The sequence below is a fragment of the Pyxicephalus adspersus genome, chromosome 10 (genome assembly GCF_032062135.1).
Source record: "Pyxicephalus adspersus chromosome 10, UCB_Pads_2.0, whole genome shotgun sequence".
NCBI lineage: Eukaryota > Metazoa > Chordata > Amphibia > Anura > Pyxicephalidae > Pyxicephalus > Pyxicephalus adspersus.
In genome coordinates, this window is record NC_092867.1 from 32794862 (window position 1) to 32818056 (window position 23195).

General features: G+C 36.7%; 1 protein-coding gene across 1 annotated transcript in view; it reads right to left on the reverse strand.

The window, feature by feature from the left end:
• LOC140340076 (WASH complex subunit 2-like) overlaps positions 1–17033 on the reverse strand; it is a 25263-nt gene extending 8230 nt beyond the window's left edge. Inside the window, exons 1-23 of the mRNA XM_072425071.1 lie at positions 16802–17033; positions 15879–16043; positions 14871–14936; positions 13634–13807; positions 13243–13336; positions 12619–12707; positions 12324–12371; positions 11753–11842; positions 11415–11502; positions 10655–10729; positions 10329–10441; positions 10136–10196; positions 9939–9998; positions 9375–9530; positions 8703–8818; positions 8223–8315; positions 7386–7496; positions 6358–6480; positions 4191–4342; positions 3245–3347; positions 2098–2241; positions 1667–1837; positions 978–1109 (exon numbers count right to left, since the gene is read on the reverse strand). Coding sequence (XP_072281172.1) covers positions 978–1109; positions 1667–1837; positions 2098–2241; positions 3245–3347; positions 4191–4342; positions 6358–6480; positions 7386–7496; positions 8223–8315; positions 8703–8818; positions 9375–9530; positions 9939–9998; positions 10136–10196; positions 10329–10441; positions 10655–10729; positions 11415–11502; positions 11753–11842; positions 12324–12371; positions 12619–12707; positions 13243–13336; positions 13634–13807; positions 14871–14936; positions 15879–16043; positions 16802–16915 — 2538 coding nt within the window. The 5' untranslated portion in view covers positions 16916–17033. The remainder of the gene's footprint in view (positions 1–977; positions 1110–1666; positions 1838–2097; positions 2242–3244; positions 3348–4190; positions 4343–6357; positions 6481–7385; positions 7497–8222; positions 8316–8702; positions 8819–9374; positions 9531–9938; positions 9999–10135; positions 10197–10328; positions 10442–10654; positions 10730–11414; positions 11503–11752; positions 11843–12323; positions 12372–12618; positions 12708–13242; positions 13337–13633; positions 13808–14870; positions 14937–15878; positions 16044–16801) is intronic.
• Between the last annotated feature and the right edge of the window lie 6162 nt (positions 17034–23195).

Consider the following 23195-nt stretch of genomic DNA (forward strand, 5'->3'; position numbering starts at 1 on the left):
AATAAACAGGTCAGGGGACATGTGGATTTTCTAACCCTTTTAAATAGGTTTAAAAATAACACATCGTGGATGTATCTAGTCACATTATTTGGATTGGCGTTCTAATTACTGTTTTAAATGTTAACAGTGACAGGATGCATTTTGTGTCCTAGGTTTATATGAAACAGTCAATGCAGTTTTTTTTTTTTTTTTATTAAGTACAGGTACCTTGGTTTAAATTCAAGCCTATACATTAAAATCATCTTTAAATGGATCTGGTTTCAACACCGTTGTCCAACAACTATTTGCAACAATTAAAGTGAGCCTAGCTGAGTCCCTGTGATTATGTTCACTGTGCCCCTATTAAGCCCCTGTATTTTCAGGCTGCTTACTGGAACTTGGAATCTATCCAAGTCAGAAATAAGCCCACTCACACAAATACAAATACCAAAGCCTCTAATGGTTCAGGCACTCAACTGCTAAATCGTGGTGCTGAAAAAAAGTAGAGCAAAGGCAGACAGCCCAAAATTGCAATCCAGGGATCCCACAGTCAATGCTTTGGTATAGTTTCCAGTTCCTGCTTACATGATAAAGTGCTTGCACTTCAGCAGTAATGTTTTGATTATCAAATTAAGATATTTTTGTTTTAGGTGACCCTTACGGCTTATGTCTTACATATGTCAAGAAGGAGATCTCCCGGTCATAATTCTAAACTTTACCTGGGCAATTCAGATGTTTCTGGACACTTATCACATTCTGCATCATATAAAATACATTAATCTGACAGTGAAACCCATACCACTGGCTTGTAGACACAGGACTTCCCTACAGAATCCCAGAGAGACAAAATGAACTGTCAGATGCTCTTCAGAAACTAAATATCAGTTTTGGGTGGGCCATTAAGAATGATGAACACTTTAAAACTTCCTGCTTTTCCAATTTTAAATTCAAATTTATAGGTAAATAACTTAATACAGCAATCTGAGACCAAAACTTACAGCTTTCTTACTAGTGCTGGCAAAGAGGTCCACATCTGGATCATTGTCTTTCTGTAGCTCCTGACTGAAGAGAAGCTCCTCATCCTGGAACACACGTGTACTCTTTGCCTGTGTGCTTTTCTCAGTGGGGCCCTAACAAGTGAAAGAAAAATGGTGTTACTCCATGTTTTATGTTTTTTTTTTTAGTGTACCAGTGGGTTCTCTTAAATGTGGAATTTACATTATTTAAATCAGACATTGTGTAAAAAAAAGCATGTGACAAATAAATGACATGAATGATAAGGTGGAAAAAGAAGAAGAGTTGTCCAACCAGCAAGCAGCAGATAAGGAGGTGACATATATGTATTCCCTAAAGCAGTGGTCCGTGGCTTTTGCTGGTGCGCCCACAAGCGCGGTCAGGAGAAGAACCTTGCTGAGGGGATGTACCAGCCAGAGCCGCAGATATGTCCCCCATATGTATTGCAGGCTCCGGGCAGTGGGCAGGGTGTGTCTTTGGCATCATGGGTTTCTTCGCCTTTAAGTGAAACAAGGCGCCCTGTGCATGCTCGGTCCGGAGCCGGTAAATACTTATTTACAGAATGGGGTACAATCTGCCCACTTATATACACTTTGGGGTTTGCATGACAGACTGGCAGATGGCAGGTCTGAAGTCAAAGTGTGGCCCTTCTCCTTATAGTAAATGTAGTTACCGTTACTGAATCCTTTGAAGAAGTACTGGTGGACAGCTGTTCTTCCAAATCTTCATCATCCTCATCTCCAAACAGACTCAGCACATTAGTGCTTTTAGTCTTTGTATGTTTAAGAGTCGGTGGTGTGTCTGCAAACAAATCATCTGACTCTTGTACAGAAACTGGTTTTACCTAGGTGCAGAGATCAAAAAGAACTTTCAGAAATAATAGCAAAAGTTTACATGTTTGTGGAAATAAATATGAACAGGACTGCAAAGGGCAGGTTGCAACAAGTAAGACAAAGAGGTTAATAAAACTCAAATGTTTCTTCAACAAAGCTGTATTCCTTTTAGGAATATAAAAAAATAGCTGCCATTGTAGGTAAAGCTTAATATAATAATACGTACATTAAAATATTCACTTGGTTTCAACCTAACTTGAAATCCTCTTACCACATTAGTCTTTTGCACCGCAGGCGGAGCTGTATCTTCTACATTAGGAATGGGAGCCTTGGACTCAGGTTTTTTATCTACATCATCAAACAAGGATACCTTTTCTGTATCTACTTTTACAGGAACTGCTGGCTTTGACTGTTCCTTAAAAAACAATATAGGAAAGAAATCACAAAACACAGATTCCTAATATCACTTTTATTTAGGTGGATTTTAATGTTTTACATGAAAAATTATAGTGAATTTTTTATATTTTCTTTGATATCGTTAGGAAGTAAAAAGTGAAAAATATTTTTTAGATAGTTCTTTAATGATAGTTTCATTATCTTTCATAGTGTGGATATATATTGATAGTTTAATTATGTTTCATAGCGTGGATATATATAGGTACAGCAATCCATGCAATTAAAGGTTGGTCATTCTAAAAACAGCTAGATTGGACTGAAATGTTCTTCTTGTAATGTACATAATATTACCAGGAACATAATCAGTTTCTATATTGGCAATAGTATGAGTATCTGTATGATCGTAAATAAGTAAGGTTGTGGATATTCCTATTATTGGTAGGGGTTCCCTAAGACCTGAAAATTATTTTAAGGGTTCCTTCCTCTTGAACAAGTTGGTCTAGTACAATAATCCATGATCACACAGTTTTCTAAACTTTATTTTATGATAAGCACCTGAGTGGTAATGGCAAAATATAAGCAGAAACTAAAAAATACCACTAGCTTCCAGTGGAGGCTTGACATTTTATTGTTCAAACATCTGAAAGACTTGTAAAGGAAAAAAATCAGGATACAAGTTTCTTATTTAGTATGAATGATGTCCTAAAGCTTTGGAAGGAAAAATTAAAAAAATCAACAGTAGATATAACATAAAAGTTGGATACTATAGCGTATTTAAAACTTTGCCTTAAGGTCACTTTAGGCATTCTTTGATTACCCGTTGTGTGCTTTGCTATAGGCAAAGTGATGTCCGTGCATTTAGATTCGAAAATAGATGTCTCAGCGCTGAGTGTATTAAATGGAGTGTCAACCTGCATGAATGCATCCTTTTTGCTGTTCTCACAGCACTCAACAATTTAGGCTTATGGCCTGTAGGGAAAAAGAAAATACAGTCTCCTTTATTTCCACTGTCTGTCACTTACCAAAGTTTGCCCTGTGGATTTAGAGGTGCTCCCTGCTGATGAAAATAAAGGCTCTTCACCGTCTTCCTCAAATAACAGAGAAACCCGATGATGCTTCTTCTGGCTAGAAAGTGTATATTTTGTTATTTTACACTGCACAGCTTTAGGTCTATATTAGTTTCCTTTTTGTAACAGAAAAAGTGCAAATGTTTTCAACTTTTTTCTTTTTAATATACTGTAGCCTGAATGTGCTATGATCACTGCCAGTTCTGTTTTAGGATACCCTAACATGGTCCAACATGGTGCAAGCTGATGATATTACACTCTTGCTCATGCTATGTTTATGGTAAATCTGAAGAATATTGAACATAATTTGTTAAGTCACTCATTAAGGATTAACTATTTTATTCTATTGTTCTTATCTATTCAGTAGAGTGGAAAACCTGTGGACTGATCTTCACTACTCATCTAATTTCTGATAAAACAGTTAGATTATTATTGTCAAACAGTATGTATAAAGCTCTAACATATCTGAAGTAAATACAAAATGAAAGCTGTGGGTCAACCAATTGGGTTTCCAACCAGACGTGGATAGCTCAATCAAAAATGCACTACGTGTACTGACTGAGCAAATCTGATCAGAATTCTGTTCACTTTCTATAGAAGAAAGGTGCCAAGTTCTATTTTGGAGTCTTCAACCAACTGACTACCGTTAAACAAAAATGGAAGCAGATCTGCTCATATATTATAGGTCTTATCAACCCTTTAAAATCAATTAAATATATTTGCAAAGCTAATAATTTTGAAAACATTTTTTAAGGATATATAATATTTGTATTTGTTATATTGTCTCAATATAATACTCTAATTTTTTACTCCAATCAAGGAGAATATAGGGCTGATGAAGATTTGATGCAAGCACAAGAGACTTCTAGGTTATCATTCACAACACTAACAGAAAAATTACCTGTCCTTTGTAATAGCAAACAGATCATCTTCCTCATTGTCATCAAACAAGCTGGATTTTTTCCCTGTTTTTATCTCCTCCTTTTGTGGAAGTGATGAATCTGCCTTGCTTTTCTCAACTGGTTTGAAGTCATTGGAAACTTTTACTGGCTCCTGTACAGCAATAAACAGACACATAAATTAATAAAATAATGCTGCATGTTTTCTGGTAGAAAACTCCAACTATACCCAACCCTTCCACCTGTAAATCATCCCTGGCCTCCCTCAGCCTTGTTACTGTGGACGAAGTCTCTTCTCTTCTCTCATCATCTCCATTCACTACCTGTTCACTTGACCCAATTCCCTCTACAACAGATCTACTCTGTGCTCATTTCTCCACACCGGCCCCTGCCGTAACCGAACTATTCAACCTCTCCCTTTCTACTGGTAAATACCCCTCTGCTTTCAAACATGCCATAATTCTCCCTATCCTAAAGAAACCCTCACTGGACCCCTTCCTACCCTCTAACTACCATCCTATCTCCCTTCTCCCATATGTCCCCAAACTTCCTGAACGCCTTGTCTACAAAAGACCCACCAATTACCTGAGCACCGACTCCCTCCTTGACCCTCTCCAGTCTGGTTTTAGAGCTGCCCACTCCACTGAAACAGCCCTTACTAAAGTGACCAATGACCTCATCAGAGCTAAGTCTCAAGGCAACTTTTCCCTGCTCCTTCTCCTTAATCTTTCCTCTGCTTTTGACACTGTTGATCACCCCCTTCTAATACAAATCATGCACTCTATTGGTATCAGTGACACTACTCTCTCTTGGTTTGCTTCCTATCTGTCTGACGGCTCCTTTCAAGTTTCTTTCAATGGTAATTCCCCCTCTACCACTCTCCTCCCTGTTGGTGTTCCCAAAGGGTCAGTCCTTGGACCGGTTCTCTTTTCTTTGTACACCTCTTCTCTCGGTAGTCTCATATCCTCCTTTGGCTTACAGTACCATCTGTATGCTGATGACTCTCAAATCTATCTGTCTACCCCTGACCTGTCTCTGGATAAGGTCTCATGCTGCCAGCTGTCAGCCATATCATCCTGGATGTTTGACCGATTTTTGAAACTCAACCTGGATAAAGCAGAACTTATCATCATCCCCTCCCTCAAATTGCAAATCCCCCCTTGACATATTTCTGACAACACGGTTATTCGTCCCTCCTCTCAGGCACGTTGTCTTGGTGTCACCTTTGCCTCTGCCCTCTCATTTATCCCCCATATTCAGAGCATTTCCAGGTCCTGTCACTTTCATCTATGCAACATCTCCAAAATCCGTCCCTACCTGTCCCCTGAGACCACCAAACTCCTTGTACATGCATCTGGGCTATTGTAACCTCCTCCTCTCTAGTGTTCCACTAACCTGACTCTACAATCTATTATGAATGCTGCAGCCAGACTCATCCATCCTTCCCACCGCTCCTTTTCCGCTGCATCTCTTTGCAAATCTCTACACTGGCTTCCATTTTACATTAGAATCAAATTCAAGCTCCTGTGCTTTGCCTTTAAATCCCTACACAGTTCTTGTCCCACTTACATTTCTGACCTGGCTCCCCCAGCCGCTCTCTCCACTCCTCTAATGTCTTCCTCACTCATAACCTCATCACACGCACAGATACAAGACTTCTCTAGAGCTGCCCCAACTCTCTGGAATGGTCTTCCTCGTCCTATTCAGTTTGCTCCTACTTTCTGCTCATTTAAAAGAGCACTCAGAACCCATTTTTTTCAAACTTGCCTACCCATCTTCTTTTGTCTTTTGAAACCATCACTACTTCTTCCCATCACTACATATCTCCCATCCTCTCATGTGTAAATTCCCCCTCCTCCTCCTGTATCACTGTCTGTATTTCTCTGTCATTTGCAACCCCTATTTAATGTACAGCGCTGCGTAATATGTTGGCGCTATATTATTATTAATAATAATAATAATAATAATATTAATAATAATAATAATAAATAGAGCCCTTGGAATAGGGGACAGACATCCTATAACTGTACAGCACATATAGCTGCTATGTAAAGGATTTACAGGCTGCTATCCTTACAAACAAAAATTGCATGTTAAAATTCAATTAACACAAAATAGTAATGTGTTCCTCAAACATAAACAATTAATGTTGCAATGAGAACAAATTACCTCTTCATCACTGCTGAACAAAGTGGATTTTTGTGATTTTGAGGCTGTGGGTAATACAGGTTGCTGAGCTGGTTTGGTAGCTGCAGGAATCGGCTTACTTTCTTTTGCAGCTCCAAACAAATCCTGAAATATAGCAGGTTAAAAATTGTGGATTGGGTCTTCAGTGAGATTACATAAAATCAATTACTTTTTTAAGTATAGTATTAAGTATAGTATATTCTGCATTGGTAGAATTATTAAAAACAAACATTTATCAGACCCCTGTAAGGCCATTACATAGGATTTTATTTTGTATTGTTTTCATTCTTACAACTGTTTTATCTTTAAACTTCACTCAATGGTTACTCTCTATAAAACTATTGGCTCAATCTGTGAAAACATCATAACTAAGGAAAATGGAAGCTAACCATTCCTAAACTCGTTTTCAAGCTACTACCTGCCAGGCTGTTATGTGGTGCTCTTTTCATTACTTTCATTTAATGACAATAAAGAGGGTTAAAAATGCTTCTATGGTATATTAGTATTAATAAACAGTATTTATATAGCGCCATCATATTATGCAGCGCTGTACAAAGTTCATAGTCATGTCACTATATATATATATATATATATATATATATATATATATATATATATATAATATTCCCACCTGAACTTGCCTGACCATTGCAATGAAATGTAATTAAAATGCCCCAATTTTTAGTTTTTTGCCAATAGGGACACTTTCTCTGGCGACACCTACCCAAGAGGGGATTTTTTTTTTAGATATTTTCTTTTAATTCTTGTTGTGTCTACGGCAGGAAGTGAATCAATTTAATTAATTCTATCAAGAAACTGACAGGAATTTTTAGCTATCCTACTCAATAAAAAAAAAAAAAAAAAAAAAAAAGACTGTAGATATACTTTTAAGGCTTTTAAAGCCGATGGTCTAAGATGATGAGAAAATATATAGACGTAAAAAAATGACAGATAACAGCCACATACAGCATCATCAACAAAAAAACAACTGTTGAAAGGATAAAACTTACTTCTTCTTCATCATCAAAGAGAGACAGGGCTTTACTAATCTTGTTTGCGGGTGCTGCTGCTGTTGCTGTTTTAGGTTTGCTGGAAGGTTGACTTGGTGAGAACAAATCAGACTGATAACAAAAAAGTGAGCAGTGTTAACCTAACATACTAACATATACAAAGATTGGCAGAAATAGAAAGAAATAGAGGCATGTGTTCAAATACATTTCTGCCTGGAAACTAAGGCAAATTTTTATTTTACTGCAGGACCCCCAACAAAACCCACTCCATACGAAAAGTCCACACCTATGTTTTTCTTTACTTGTCTCTTTTTAATCACCTAGTTGTTATTAAAATGCAAAATTCTAAGTGGATTACAAATTACTGTTTTCACCATTTTGTCAACATTTCCTTTATCTTAATAATCCTAAATTTCTTCAGCTCAGTTTACATTCACCCACTCTATTGTCTGCTACATATATTTTTGATCTTGAACAGTTCACTGATAAGGACAACATGGAAAATTGCAGATTCATACATTAGAAAATAACCTTCAACTTAATAATGACATAGCTTATATGACATTTTATTAAGTTTAATTAGAATAACAAAAAATATTCTTTAGAATAGTTAATAGAAATACTATGTATCTTATGGAATGCAGTCAATGTTGATAGGCATATGTGTAACCGGTTTGAAAAGAGCAGAGGATTTTATGGTTCAATAGGCACAAGTGCCCCAAGCCTTAAAATTACCAACGATTTTGGTATGTACTTACACTGTGAATACATTTTTTGGGTTGTTGTGCCCAAGAGACTTTCTAAATACTGTACTAGAATTTTTTCATGCAAGATTACCTCTGAATCGTCCTCATCAGAGAACAAACCCCTAGCCTGCTTTTTGCTTGAAGGTTCAGGTGGCTGAGGTTTTTCTGTAGGAATCTGTATATTCTGAAACAAAAATATAAACATGTATATCAAATGTTAAAACATCACTTCCGATTCTGTTCATGGCCTCTTAGGTACACAATTCTTTTGGATAAAAACAAAAAATACATTGTTTCTCACTACCCATGAATAATCCAGTGATTGGGAATATGTGTTTTGGGAAGATCCATAGATGCCATGTGATTATAAATAATATGAATATGCCATTCTAAATATTAATGATGCGCAATTGTCATATTATAAGTCATTTGCTAACAAATGTTTTGAATCCTGGACCAGGATTTTAGGAAACCCATTCCAGGTTTGTAGGATCATCCAGCCTTGGAGAGCTTTAATAAATCAGGCCCATTGTGACGTCTGTTTTTTTTTTTCCCCATACAGCTTTCATACCTTTTTGTCCAGGTCTGTAGCCACTTTATTTTTGGCAGTTGTTGCAGGAGGCATAGGGGGGCGGTCATTAAATAAGTCATCATCTGCAAACAGATCAGCTGCTGGTTTGGCTTTAGCTACAAGTAAGAAAGCACATGTTTAGGATGTTAAACCAGACCCAAAGAGAGATAATATTGGTCAACAATGTAATTTTAAAAGGGGACTGTTGGGTGTTTGGTGACTTTAATTTTTGGAATTCATAAATTAAAGATCAATAAGGATCTGTATGTTGGTCCCCAACACACAGTCATCTGATAATTTTAATCCATGTTTAATATTATCTTTAATAGGGTTATAAAAACAAAAAGCATCTTGTGTAAAACTCTAAAATCAATGTCTTTGGAAGACACTAGTTGGAACACTGTGTTCACCGACAAGGTGTACAGTAAATGTGAAAATATTGCCTTATATGTGGCATAACACAGTTAAGATGGGTTTTTGTCAAACTCACTACAAAAACTGTCTACAAAATTGGAATTCAACTGCTTTAATTCATTTAATGATAACCAGAGTTTGGGGCGGTTGAGGACAGTACTAAACAGTACTAAAGCATTAAATATATAAAGGGAACACAAAAGTAAACCAAGGTTTTTGGTACTTTCTTCCTGGCAGATTTGGTTGTTTTCATCTTACCTGCAGGCTGTGCTGGAGCTGACCCACCAAACATCATATCATCATCATCAAACAGGCTTGTGTTTGTCACAGGCTTTGAAGTAACATCTGTAGGTGTAGTGGGTTTTCTTTTATCCTTGTCTGCCAAGATGGAGGGGTTTATCACATTTTCTCCCCCTACAGAAAATGGAATACTTACATTATGTAAATCAACAGGTAAAATAGTGTAGCTAACAGAGTGGTCATAGAAGGCCTAATATTTCAAAACAATGTAACGTCTACTGCGATCACTGTGTCCAGAAAAGAAAAACCTCTATGAGCATAAATTCACAACTTGAGGTCACTCTTCCAGTCCATGCGACTATGTTAGAATAAACCCATTTTGATTCTAAAGTAGAGTATCTTTTTTCCTCTGATGCCAATGGTGATCACTGAAACCATGAAAATGTTGAAATGAAACACTGCTGAATAAAGCTAATAAATAGCCCATGTTACTTGGCCTTTAGAATAATCAGAGAATCAATATTTAACCCGCCTATTTCTTCTCTTTTCACATGTTTCACAACTCAGCCATCTCTTTCCTACCTGGGAAAAGGGAAACCCCCCCATATGGTGGCTTTTTCTTCACATCCGGTGGCAATGTTTCTACAAAAAGAAAAGCAACACTTTAAAATTGAAACAAACACAATTTCTTATATAAACCACATTTTAGAACATATAGATTCTAAAAGCTATATTGCAGTTGAAGACAGACATTTCATATTCAACAGACGTATTCCTACCAGGTCGGGCCACTGGTGTTGTCTCAGGTGGCTTGATCTGGAGGTCAGAGAAAAGATCACCCTGAGGATAAATAAAAGAACAACCATTCTATTATTCTGATACAATTATGGAGGTTAGGGGAACAACATTTATTTCTTAATGAAAACATGATTTTAAAGCAAAAATAAACTAAGAAAAAAAATTCCTGCTGACCTCTTCATCATCGTCATCAAACAGGCCCTTTCCTCCACTGAACAGACCACCCTTATTGCCAAAGAAGTCTTCATCAGTAAGTTTGGGGGGTTTAAACATGTAATCATCTTCATCTACGATGACAGGTAAAAATAAAAAAAAAAACTTTTAAAATATAGCTGATCCAAAATACAAAATAAAGTAATAACAAATGTGTTTTTTAGAGAAGTGTATAAAATATACCTAAATATACCAATAATGTTTTTCAATTAAGAAAAAACATATAGTTAAGAAACTGAACGTGACATAATTTTGACCATCCTGCTGTAAAAATAATAATTCAGTACCATCCGAAGGAAGTCTTTTAACTTCTTTTTTCTCTTTATCTTTCTTGGTTTTGACCTCTGATGATGATGATATAGCTAAAAAACATATAGAAATGAAATTAGACCCTTACATTTATCTTCCCAACAATGACAAAAATGTGTCCAAAGATAAAACACAGGTTTCTTAGTAAGCATCTATACTACTTTTTTTGGTCATGTCATGTTTTATAGATTTTTGTGTATATAAGAGTAAACACACCTTTCCAAAATTTTCAAAGAATTTGGTATGAACATAAGACTTTCCTACAATGGACCAGAGACTCCTGATGCGTTACATACAGCTCAGCATCATATTTCTGTTAATGCCTTTACCATCTAAGAGGAATTTATTGAAGTGGAAATGCTTTATTTAGGGTCATACATTGTACATTCTTTGGAAATAGAACATCATTTCCATTACAGGATTGCTATTTTACCAAAAATAAGACTAGTTTTAAATTTTATTTGAGTTTATTAGGAAATGGCAGTATATTATTCAGTTAATCTCAATAAAGTTACTTAATCTGACAAACATTCTGATGTCCTTTCTGCCATGGACATTTATCCCTATAAACCGCAAATGTACCCTTTATTTTTATGTTCTTACATCCTGATCTCTCTATTTTACTCACAACTTCCAGTTTTTTTCTTTTTTTTATGGTGCAAATGTGAACACAAACATACATAAATCTGAAATGGAAGCATACAAGCACCATCCTGTAATTTAGTAACATGTACTTACATAACTCATCTGCCTCTTGTCTTTTTGGAATTTCTGCTTGTATTCGGGCAGCCAGCTCATCAGCAAAAGATTTTGTTCTAGTTTTTGCCTAGGGGTGAACACAGACATTAACAGCTATGCTATACATATAAAATAAAGTAGCATAGATTTCATAGATACACACTGGATACCTGCTATGTAGCCCAAGTACCAGTTTATTATATTTATAGTAACTACACATGCACATGAATATGAAGGAGGGCAGTAAAGTAGCAGAATATGTGCATCTTAATATTTGCAATGCCAAGAACATGCAAATAACTGGACAGAAAAAAATCCAAAATGACACTATATCTTACAGATTTATCATTCTCCTCTTCATCTTCTTTATCTGACTCTCCAAACAGATCTGATCCATTATCTTCATCCTCATCACTCAGGACTGTACGCTGTTGGATTTACACAAGAATGAGATGTGATAGTAGTATGGGGAATGAGGGGAGGGTGGAGAAAAGTGTTGAAAGTGTTGGAATTGGTGTAATTTCCTCCAAGATAAACATGGTCTGACATTCTCCCCACATGTTACTTTTCCAGTCACTATTCACTGACACTTGACGTGTGCACAACAAATCCTACACTCTCTTTAGTTAACTGTTTGTACACTGTGCTTGATGTACTGTAAGTGCTAAAGAAGGGGGAATGTGTAGATACATAAAAGAGCACTTATCAAGCTCTAGTACTAAAGTCAATTAAAAGAATCCCCTTTATTAAATCCTCATTTACATAGTGGTATTTCTGTCAAAGTGGAAGGTAAATATTTGATGTCTCCTGTGCCCCTTGTGCCAAATAAAAAACATTTGCTAGTAAAATGTATTACTAAGTAGTTGTGTAAACATGATGTAATTAAACCCAACTGTAAAGTATTCTTACCAATTTCTTCTCCTCTTCAGAGTTGTTGCCAAAATCATCTTCAGACTCCTGTACACATAACCAAAAAATTAGTGGAGCTAAATGAAGAAAACTATTTGAAAAATGGCTAACTACACAGTGCAAATAAAATAAAAATTTGTAACTAAGCAATGATTTCAAATACAATAACCCAATATTCTAGATAGGCCGAACCTGTATATTCCTAATAATAAATATATATGATATTTAATTATCATAAACAAGCTATACTTTAGTTGCTCAAATAGCGATCACCAAAAGAGATGTAACGTTCTACCTCATCATTATCTTTCTCATCATCATCATCTTCTTCCTCCTCGTCTTCACTGTCAATAACACTTCCTCTGTCATTATCTACAGAGCCTTCTATTGAGGAGAGAAAACATCTTTTAACACATACAATTTTACAGTTCATATAAGGTAGAAAACATTCTTTATTTTTTAGTTTTTCCCACAAATCCAAATTACATCAATGTGACTTTTTTTTTAAGCTATGATTTTTTTAAGCTATGCATAAAGCTTGAAATCAATGGCCATGACTTTTCTTTTTCCCGGGTTATATGGCATTTATGGCATGTGACTGCTATAGAAGTCAGAGATGGAAAGAGGTGCTATTTTTTTTTATATCTTTTTAAAAAGAAACAATTTACACAGAGAGTGATATCTATATGAGAATTTCTGGAAAGTAATAAGGAAAATTTTTAGCACTAATATTTATTAATAAATATGACGAATTCATGTGTATTAGAATTCTGTATTTGGTAACAGATTCACCAAAGAGATGTTTCCTTTTCGCTACAAATGTTTTTATCACAGTAGCAGAGAGTTATTTCTTTTATCCAACTGTCACAATGTTTCTACATTTAACAGGAGTTTCGGACATTTGATAGGTTGTAATTACCTTCACTTGAAAGGTCTCCAAGGCCCACATCCTCTTGCTGCATGAACAGTTGTGATCCAATTAAATAGGGTAGTGGCCGGTCTATGTAAAGATCCTATAAAGATATTGGACATTAATAAAGCCAAGTGACAGTGCAATACATCACCTACTGGTTTCTCCACTCCTTAGGAACAGTCCGCAAGATCTGTCCCTAAATGTCTTAACTAACCAGATGCATTTTTTGAAATACTGAATAAATGCAGAGTTTATCCATGAATAATGGTCCCCTTTGGCAACTGTATGAACAAAGGCAGAGAACCTGGCCCTGTGAAATTTAAACAAGAACCCCCCCCTCCCGCCATCAACACCACCACCAAATCAAAGCAGGCTGTAGATCACATTCCTAGGTTACCTTTGGCTCCAGAATAAGGTCAACCCGTTCGTTTACTTCCTCGTCCTCAGAATCAGAATTTCCTGCCTTGATATCCAGCTGTTCAAATGCAGTTTCCAGTACTTGTAATCCATAATTCACAGCTTCCTGAATTTTTGGAATTAATTCTGCTTCTTTTTGTTCTCTGGTCTTTTCCTTAAAATGTAATCAATAAGAGAATTATGATATAATAATAAAAATATATTGATATGCTTTGGTAATATTTTAGCCAATATTATTTCAGCACATTGCCTATTACTGGAAATTTATTTAAAGATGAGTATAGGCTGTGTTCTTTCCCTCTAGTCTGCCGGTAATGTCAATATTTTTAATTTGTCCTTTCTATCACAACTGCATATTCTTCAATTTCCAAGCATCCTGTAGTGACTGCATGCAGCTGAAATGGTCTATATATTTTTCTCTGTGGATCCCAGGTTGTAAACAGGGCACTGAGATGTCTCCAAACAGAAATTAAGCATTTCCTCATTTGTACTATTTCACACCTCTTGGGACAGTATGGGCATTAAACAGTCAAATGACTTGGGTACCCACACTACAAACCAGAATTTTGCTGCTGTAATGATATACAGACATATATTTTCACTTTAATATGAATATAATTATGAAGGAGCTTTGCAAGTCTTTACCATATAAACAAACTAAAGCAATGAACACGTTAGATAATCATTGACCAAGCAATATCGTTATGCTCTTCCGCTCAAAAATCTGACATGCGTACAGCTGTCCCCGATATTGTTAATCAATCGGTCACAAACGATAGATAAACAACATAGTGTAGTGCTGCCCATTTGTCCTCCTCTGCCCCTCTCCATAGAACAGATCAACACACATTAGTTCATCTGTCATTGGAAATAATCACAAACGAATATTTCCAGTGACAATTCTAGGAGGTCCATAAGATGGCTGTACGAAGCGTAATACTTAAAGAGATGTGAACAGAATCAGAGGCTGTGATAGATAGATTAACAAACACCCTCTCAAATAAAAGAGAATTGCTTTTTTTTGTGAAAAGGTTACTTGAAAATTAGGGGTTTTTAACCACTTTGCGCAGAATGATGGGCTGATTATAATCACACTGACTAGTACCTAACTGTGTGCCCAGCTTATTCCTATGTTAGATGTTATAGAAGTTAGTAAAGTAAATAAACAGAATTATTATTTAGATAATGATAAATCATTTAACATATATGTAACCTACTTGTTCAGGTTTCTCTCCTTGCTCAGGCTTTACGATACATTCTTCCACCTCTTCGTCATACACCCGCTACAACAAGAATATGATGAAATGCTAAGGTAAACATGTATGATACCACCGCAGACCTTCTGAGAATTATAGTCACCTAGAATAAAAACCTTCAGCATCTAGGCTGGAACAATTATGCAGCAAGCTAAGTCATAGAGTAAAATCTCCACATTTGTTTTATGTCTCAATGTACTGAAGCCAATGGATCAGATTGATGGCCAATCCTACAGCTTACAGCACATGTTTGCCTTTACTTTGTAATACATTTATGAATAGCAGCCAAGTGGAAGTGTCATTTCTACACAATAATAAACACCTACTGGATAAAACATTACACTTAGCTTTCTATAAATAGCTGCACACGTTGTTAAAAGGTTTATACTCCCACAGCCACTGTTATAAGGAAAAAGGTCTTATTGATAAATCACACTAGAAAAAAAACAATATTGATTTATTGATATATATAAAGCAATATCAGCCCTTAGGTGCTGTACAATATCTGTACAGGTTACATACGAGATAGGGACTGTAGGTTTGTTCTTAAGTTGAATTGGTATGTAAGTCGGAACAGGTAAATTATTTTAATAAATGCAATTCGGACAGATGTTTGTCTCAACATATTATTAGGCAGTGTGGTGTCAGTTACTGTATAAAATCCTCACTGTGAGTTAATCACAAACAAAGCAAAACATTCATTAACTTCTGGAGCAAGCTGTGCTTTGAAATGCAAAAATAAACAACTGCAGAGTTTGTCTTGGTCATTAAAGAGTTACAAGAGGCTGCAGAACAGATATAGACTTCTTCTGCAAGTCTTTCAAACGGCCCCCTTCCCCATTAAGCCTCCATCCTGCACACAGCAGGGAAGCCCCATTCTTATCTAGGAGTCGTCTGTATGTCGGATGTATCTAACTCAGGGACTACTTTTATCACAACTTCAGTAATATTCAGAGCACAGGCACTTACATTTTCAATGAATTGCGTGTTAGACAACATAAGGAAATCATTAAAGACATTATGGAGCCTGCAGTCAGTGGTTTTAACTTCACGGACCAGCCCATCCAATTGTTTCTCAATCTCATGTGTTCTTGATATAGTTTGGTGGGAGAATTCCTTGAGAAAATTCAAGAGCTAAAATAAAGCAGAAATATCCTGTTCATGAAACATACAAAGGAAAGAACGTCAATAATATAATAATAGAAATACATCAAATAAAAGGATCTTCCAAGTCATAAGAGTTTATAAGATAGAATACAAGTGCACTCCATGTAAACAATAATGTGCATTGAATCTAAGATAAAATAACATTAGATTTATTACTCTTTATTATTACATATTCCTTCCTTACATTAAATTGACAGCAGCATATATTATTTGATACAAGTTGTGCATTGAATGTCAAATAAAAAGTATATTGGTAGAGATATTGCTCAGCTAATAAAGGACCCTGTATGAGTGAATAGCAGCTGAAAGCGTACCTAAACTAAGAAATTTCACTTTACACAAAAGGGTAGACTTTTAAGAAATCCATTCCAGGTTTGCTGGATTGCCCAAATTCACTGATGAAAGTGTATACTCTCCTGCCTTGGAGAGCTTTAATAAATCACGACCCATGGGTCTGAAGGTGCCCTTAGTATGGCAGTGCTGTGTACCCCATGGGAAAACTATTTTGGAGGAATTACCCTACTATAGGAGATTTCTCCTAACTTCCTGTTACTTTTAGGACAGGAAGTAAAGCAAAATTTTCCCAATGATACCCAGATAGTAACAGGGGTTTCATGACTTCTCTAAACAACAACTGTAATGTGATTTATATGTGGGACTGAGCTTCTTGGAAAAACAATAATAGAGAGTAAGGTGTCAGGGAGCAGCACCGATCTGTCACTCACCCCAGCATCCGCCCCCAGGGACCAGCAATGGCTGCTCTTCCTGATCTCCTCCAGGCTCCATGCTCTCTCCCACACCGGCGTATCTCCCGCACAGCTCACAGGCCCGTTCATCATGGATGTTTAGGAACCCGGCCCGGCACTAATATAATGCAATGTCCGGGAGAACGGTCAGCTTCGCATTCTCTGCTGTCACACAGCCGCCATGATGGAGAAGCTCAGCTGACTGGCGTCATGTGATCAGCTTGTGGCACGTGATGAGAGAGCTGAAAGTCAGGCACACCGACGACCCCTGCTGGTAGGTCTGCTTCTGTGCACGTCCCTGATTCTATTGCATGTGATTGCATAGAGTGTATAGAATGTGTATAGAATAACAATAAGAACCTTTTAATAATAATAATTATTATTATTATTATTATTATTAATAATAATAAACAGGCTTTATATAGCACCAACATATTACGCAGCGCTGTACATTAGTGGTTGCAAATGACAGACAGATACAGACAGTGAAACAGGAGGAGAGAACTCTGCCCTGAAGAGCTTACAATCTAGGACGTGGGGAAGTAACACACAATAGGAGGGGAGATATGTAGTGGTGGGAAGTAGTGTATCCATCATATTAGTAGTGTATCCTTTTATATCCATCTCTCTATGATCAACCCTCCCCTGCAGCATTCTATGCATTATTATTTTTATTATACTGTACTTACCTTTATGAGAAATCTTTAGACTGGTCACATGATGCACTTTCCACTGAAGGTGGGTTGTCAGTGGTGGTGCAGGGTCCATGACACCCCTTACTCACAGTTTGCCATAAAATATAATTATACATTTAGTTTTGGAACCAATGAGAAAATGTTAAAACCCCTGCCAGGTTTTTTACTTCTAAATGGCTCCATTAGAGAGATTTAGGCTCATTTCCTGTCCTCACAACAACAGGAGAAATTGGCAGTAGGTACATAGCCAATAATAAAAAACTGACAGAAGTGTTTGCATGCCCTGTCTAAAGCAGGCCTATTACCACAACTTTTACATTAGATAAAAGGGTGGCTTTACCTGCAAGCAAAAACCATGTTTGTTTCACATTTCTTTTGTAAAGTGAACAGTCCTTACCCAAATGTTTCATTTTTAATAAATCTTCTGAAAAAAATATACTGATCCACATTTATGACTGGTGTTGGTCGAATTCTCAATAAATGCGGCCACGGCCACATTAATTGAGAAGATCCCCGACACTAGAGGCTAAATGGGGACCATTTAAAGTCTCCATATTCATTCACCTCTTGTGCCCTGTGATTGGCTGGGGAAAAGAAAATCCTGATGATGCCTGAGCTGTCATCAGGGTTTACCTTTCCTCAGCCAATCACAGAGCACTAGAGGTGAATGAATGGGGAGACTTGTCCTCCTTTAACCTCTAGTGCCCGGGGATCCCACACCCAATCATCCTGTCATTGTGGGATAACCTGTAAAAAAAAAAAAAGTTAGTTACACAAATCACACACATTCAACAAATTACTTTAACATTAATTTTGTTACACACGAATTTGCACCGTCTAATCCAGTGTTTTTCAGGTCGGGTCTATCTGTATTCGAACAGCCATATTCGAGTCGGATATAACGACAACCCGAATTCGAACACCAACACTATTTATGACATTGGGGTTATTTTACTAACAAAACAGGACATTATAATTTTGCAAATTTTACTGTCTATACTCCTTTAGTAATCAGTTCGACTACAAAAAGTAGAGAAAGCATTGTTACCACTGACATTGTCAACACTGGATGGGGTGGATACAAATACATGATTTATTTTCAGTCCACTAAGCTATCAGACTTGTTTGGGACAACATACATGTTACTGTATTTCATCAGGTTGCAGCTGTACGTGCCAAGGAAATCAATATCATTGTATAGTAACAAAACAAACGTAGTAAAACATTTTTGCACAATACATCATGATGCAACATTTTAAACTGGGTCTGCTGGATTGCAAATGCTCCCCTGCATGCCATCTGTCTTGTCCATTAAAGTTGGGATTGTTCCCGAGCCAATAGAAGATAGGTACACTGTGGTCAGAGGGGATGGCAATGGTCGGCAATAATACTAAGGTATGTGTGTAATGTGTCAGGAAAATATACCCCACACCAGTGGACCCCAGCCTTTTTGGGTTTGCAGACCACTAAATGCACGGACTCCCGACCAATCATGTGCGGGGAACCGTGTGTCACTCAAAGGGGAAGAAACTTCCCCCAGAGTGAGGTCATGATGCCAGAACCCAAGCACTCTCCCACCGCCCTGAGTCTGCGATGTGTACCAGAGACATGGTCGGCAGCTCTAGACAGTGCGCCTCCCAAAAGGGGTCCTGACCCCACTGGGGGGGTGCACCGGCCAAAGCTGCAGCCCACCTGTCAGACGGCAGAGGCCCACTAGTGATTCCAAATTCTGACCCTACCATCCGAATGCCATAGCAGAAATGGAGACTCATCAGACCAGGCAATGCTTTTCCAATTCTCTCTTGTCCAATTGTGGTGATCCCATGCGAATGGTAGCCTCAGGTGTCTGTTCTTGACAGGACATGTACCTGGTGTGGTCTCCTGCTGCTGCTGTAGCCCTTCTGCTTTCTATACATTTTCCACAATGATAAGATAGACAGTTTCTAAACAGTGGCATTAGGGTTAATTTACTAAAACAGTCTGCCATCATTACTCTCCAAATGAAAGCTCACTTAGCGAGTGTGGTAATTTTCCACTTTTCCAATTCTTTTCCAATATTCCGCAAATGATACCCAATCAGATGGAAGGATGCAAGGAAATATTAAAGACGTTTCATTGATTGTGAAAAAGCCACATGGACAAGTAGCACAACTTCAACAATAAACAAGTCCAATGGAAAGTAAGTAACTACTACTAGCCAAAACTACTATAAAGTAAGTGCTAGGTTCATTCGCATAATACCAACACAGATATAAATATGTTTATTTTATTTCTATATTGTACTCTTGTCTTTCACAGGCTGCTATGTCTTTTTAGCATTCAGTACTACAAACCACACTTGTATGGAGCATTTGTTTGAGAAACAGCTGGCAGACTTATAATTTATGAGTGTTGCTGTTGATTCAGTAGGGTAATTACGAAACAAAACAAATATAAAACTACATTTATGGAATTTAGTTTTCCTTACTGTACTTTTGTCACCACATTACAGCTGTAGTAAAGGAGAAAATTACAGGTCTGTTGATGAAGATCATAAAAATATGAGTCATTCATTTTACAATGGTCCTTTAACTGAATGAATATAAAAAATAATGATAGAGTTCACACCATCATTGTTTACATTTGTTCAGCCAATCACATAGAAGGGTAATAAAGGACAGGTGTCCCCAATGGACCTGGCTGAATGCAATAACAGAAGCACTGTCCATGTGGAACGTCATTGGTTACATGCGTCCAGCCCTAGACAGGTATTTATGCTTTCTCCTAAGTTCTACAGTTTCTGATCAGCTCATGGTGTGTGCTTAAAGCTCCAATACTCTTTAGTTAATCTTTCATTCCTAACTTTTGCCATGATAACATTATTATATTGCTTGAATATCATATTGGATATTAACCTCAATAATAATACCTCCTTACATCTGGATCATATTGCCTGACTAGGTTAATCCTCTATATATAAACAATTTCTTGAACCGAGCAGAGTTTGAAAGCACATGTGGCAACAATATGAAGATTTTTACTATATTTAATTAGATTACGTTATAGCATAACTTTATAGTATTTAATAATTAGTGTGGTCAAATAAAGTAAGATGGCAGAAGCACGCAGTTCTATAAAAGCTTGAAAAATACTCTAAGGTTAACATGAGCTCCTTATCTCCCATTGGTGACAATATTTGAAAGCACAGCTGTTTTACCCATGGTAGCCAAATAAATCATATGTTGTATTTGCACTAGTAAATGGAAAAGAGAATGCTTTTTGCTGTGGGCTATGTATGTCCTTGCCATCATACATAAGACCTCTTATTTCAAGGAAATTAAGAAAAATGCTAATGTGCTTAAAGTAATCATTAGTAAATACGCATATATATGATAAATTAGCGTGCTGGCAGGGTTTAATCAAAGCACGTATTCTTTCTTATTTTCCGCATGAAAACATGATGGGTGCTTTGATTACTGTCTTAGTCATTGTACCATCTCCTTTGTATCTTTCTAGATCATTGTTTCTCAACTGGGGTTCTTCCAGAGGTTTGCTAGTTGTTCCTTGAGCAATGAGCAGTTTATGCCTGTCAGGTCACTTTGACAGTTATGATCTTTTTGGCTATTTGTAAGCTTGGCTTCCCAATGACCAGCAACATAAGAGGCATTTTTCAATCTGACCACCCCATTAATGTACTGTGAGCTTTGAATAAAGGACTCATAGCAGGGGTTCACTGAACACCTTAAAATTATTTCAAGGGGTTACCCCATGTTAAAATGGTTCAGGGTTCTTTAACTTCTTCATTATCTGGCAAGCTTTAAGTCTTTTAACCAACTATAAATCCTGATGTTCATTAAAAGAAGTTATAGAAATTGTGTATGATATTTTTCTTTTTTTTGCTAAAGGGGACAATACTAGCTTATGCTACCAATGGTGTCTTATTCAAGTGTATCAGCTGATCTGTAAACTCTTTTAAAGAATCTAATTCTTATGTGCTCAAATACATTGAAAAAGTGGAGAAAATGGGCCAGTGCTGGAGTATGGAGAATAGGAGTACTGCTTGCAAAGTTTTTTTCTTTATACAAGTGAGGAGTCAATATATAGAAATTAAAAAAATGCAGGAATAGGACTTAACTGGAAGAAAAAAGTTTTCATTTATGCTGGCGTGATAATATAAGATCTTTAACAGCTGTCATCAGACTTTAAAGAAGAGTGGTTCCTCTACAGGCAATACCAATCCATCGGTGATGCAAGAACCTTAGTTCTGCAGGTAACTGGGTTTATTGAGCAAAGGTTCATCGATGGTTGACATCTATAACAGTCAGCAGATGAGTGTGGGTGTAAAAATCTGGAACCTTCTCGCTCTTGTAAGAACACCCCCATTTGTAATAAACCTTTTCTCTGCTGGTAGGTGTTTTTCTCATCACAAATCAGCTTACATATTTCTGACCAGTCTGTTTAATAACCAAAATGGTTTGTACATTTGTGTAATATATTACACGAAAATGAGATTTTAGATAACTATTTTCACAATCACATGAAAATAATGTTTTAGATAACCATTTCCTTGGCAGTTGATAGGAGTACAGTAGAACCTTGGTTATCCGGCACCCACGGGGAATGATATATTCCGCATAAGTGTAACTGAGGTTACTCTGAAACTGAGGTTACTTAATCATTCAGCATTAGACTTGAATGGGGAGACTTGTTCCCATACACCTCTAGTGCTGAATGGCTGAGAAAAGGGAAACCCTGATGAGCTCAGAAATTAAATTTTTAGGCATTTGCATGCAGAAACAGCTAAAAATGGTTAGTGCTTATTATTCCTGATGTTTATATACATATACATACTATAATATTATAGTATAATGTTTATAATAATGTTTATCTTCTGTGCAGGTGGGGTATTTGTACACAGAATGTTATATTGGGATCTGGTACCCTTTATATTCTCAAGATTCTATGCAAAGATAAATGCTTTGGAATATGAATTACAAGTACAAGTTGCTGTACAAGACATGGATTCTGTACAGGTTTGGTATAGGCTATCTCGGAGAGAACAAAACAAGATTCTTATTTTACCTTTTAGCCTTTCACCTTTTCAGGCTACATAGACAAGTCAATCAATGATGATAAAAAGCCTTTGTGTCCTTTTTAAGCCTACAAATGAACATTGGATAGAGTTGCTCCATTTGTTCTGCATTTTTACATCTCCTATATTTAATTAAGTTGTAAGCCTTCATTTAGGGTTAACATACACATGTGCTTTATTTCCTGTTCTTGATATTATAGCATATTAAAGCTAACTATAATATATGTTTAAATCCTTTTCAGAAGTATCTTGTGGTTGTTGTAGTTTGTAATGGATTCATTCTTGCTGTATGTGATGCATCCTGCTTTGTTCAACTTTCTCCAAGGCTCAAATTTGGTGAGAAATATCTTAAGGGTAAGTCATATCAATAATATTAAGACACAAGTTCCTGTAAAATTACAGAAAAGCTTTATTCTCATTTTAACTGTTACACTTTATGTTACATGTTTGCAGGATGTGTTTTTCAAGGGAAGCTCCATAGGTTCGGCAGTAGATGGATAACAGAGAATTGTTGGACAGTAAGATGAAATCTAAATGTGGGGCTTTACCTGCTAGAATGCACTGTTCATTGCTGGAGCTATGAATATGGGGACCTTGAATGTGACAA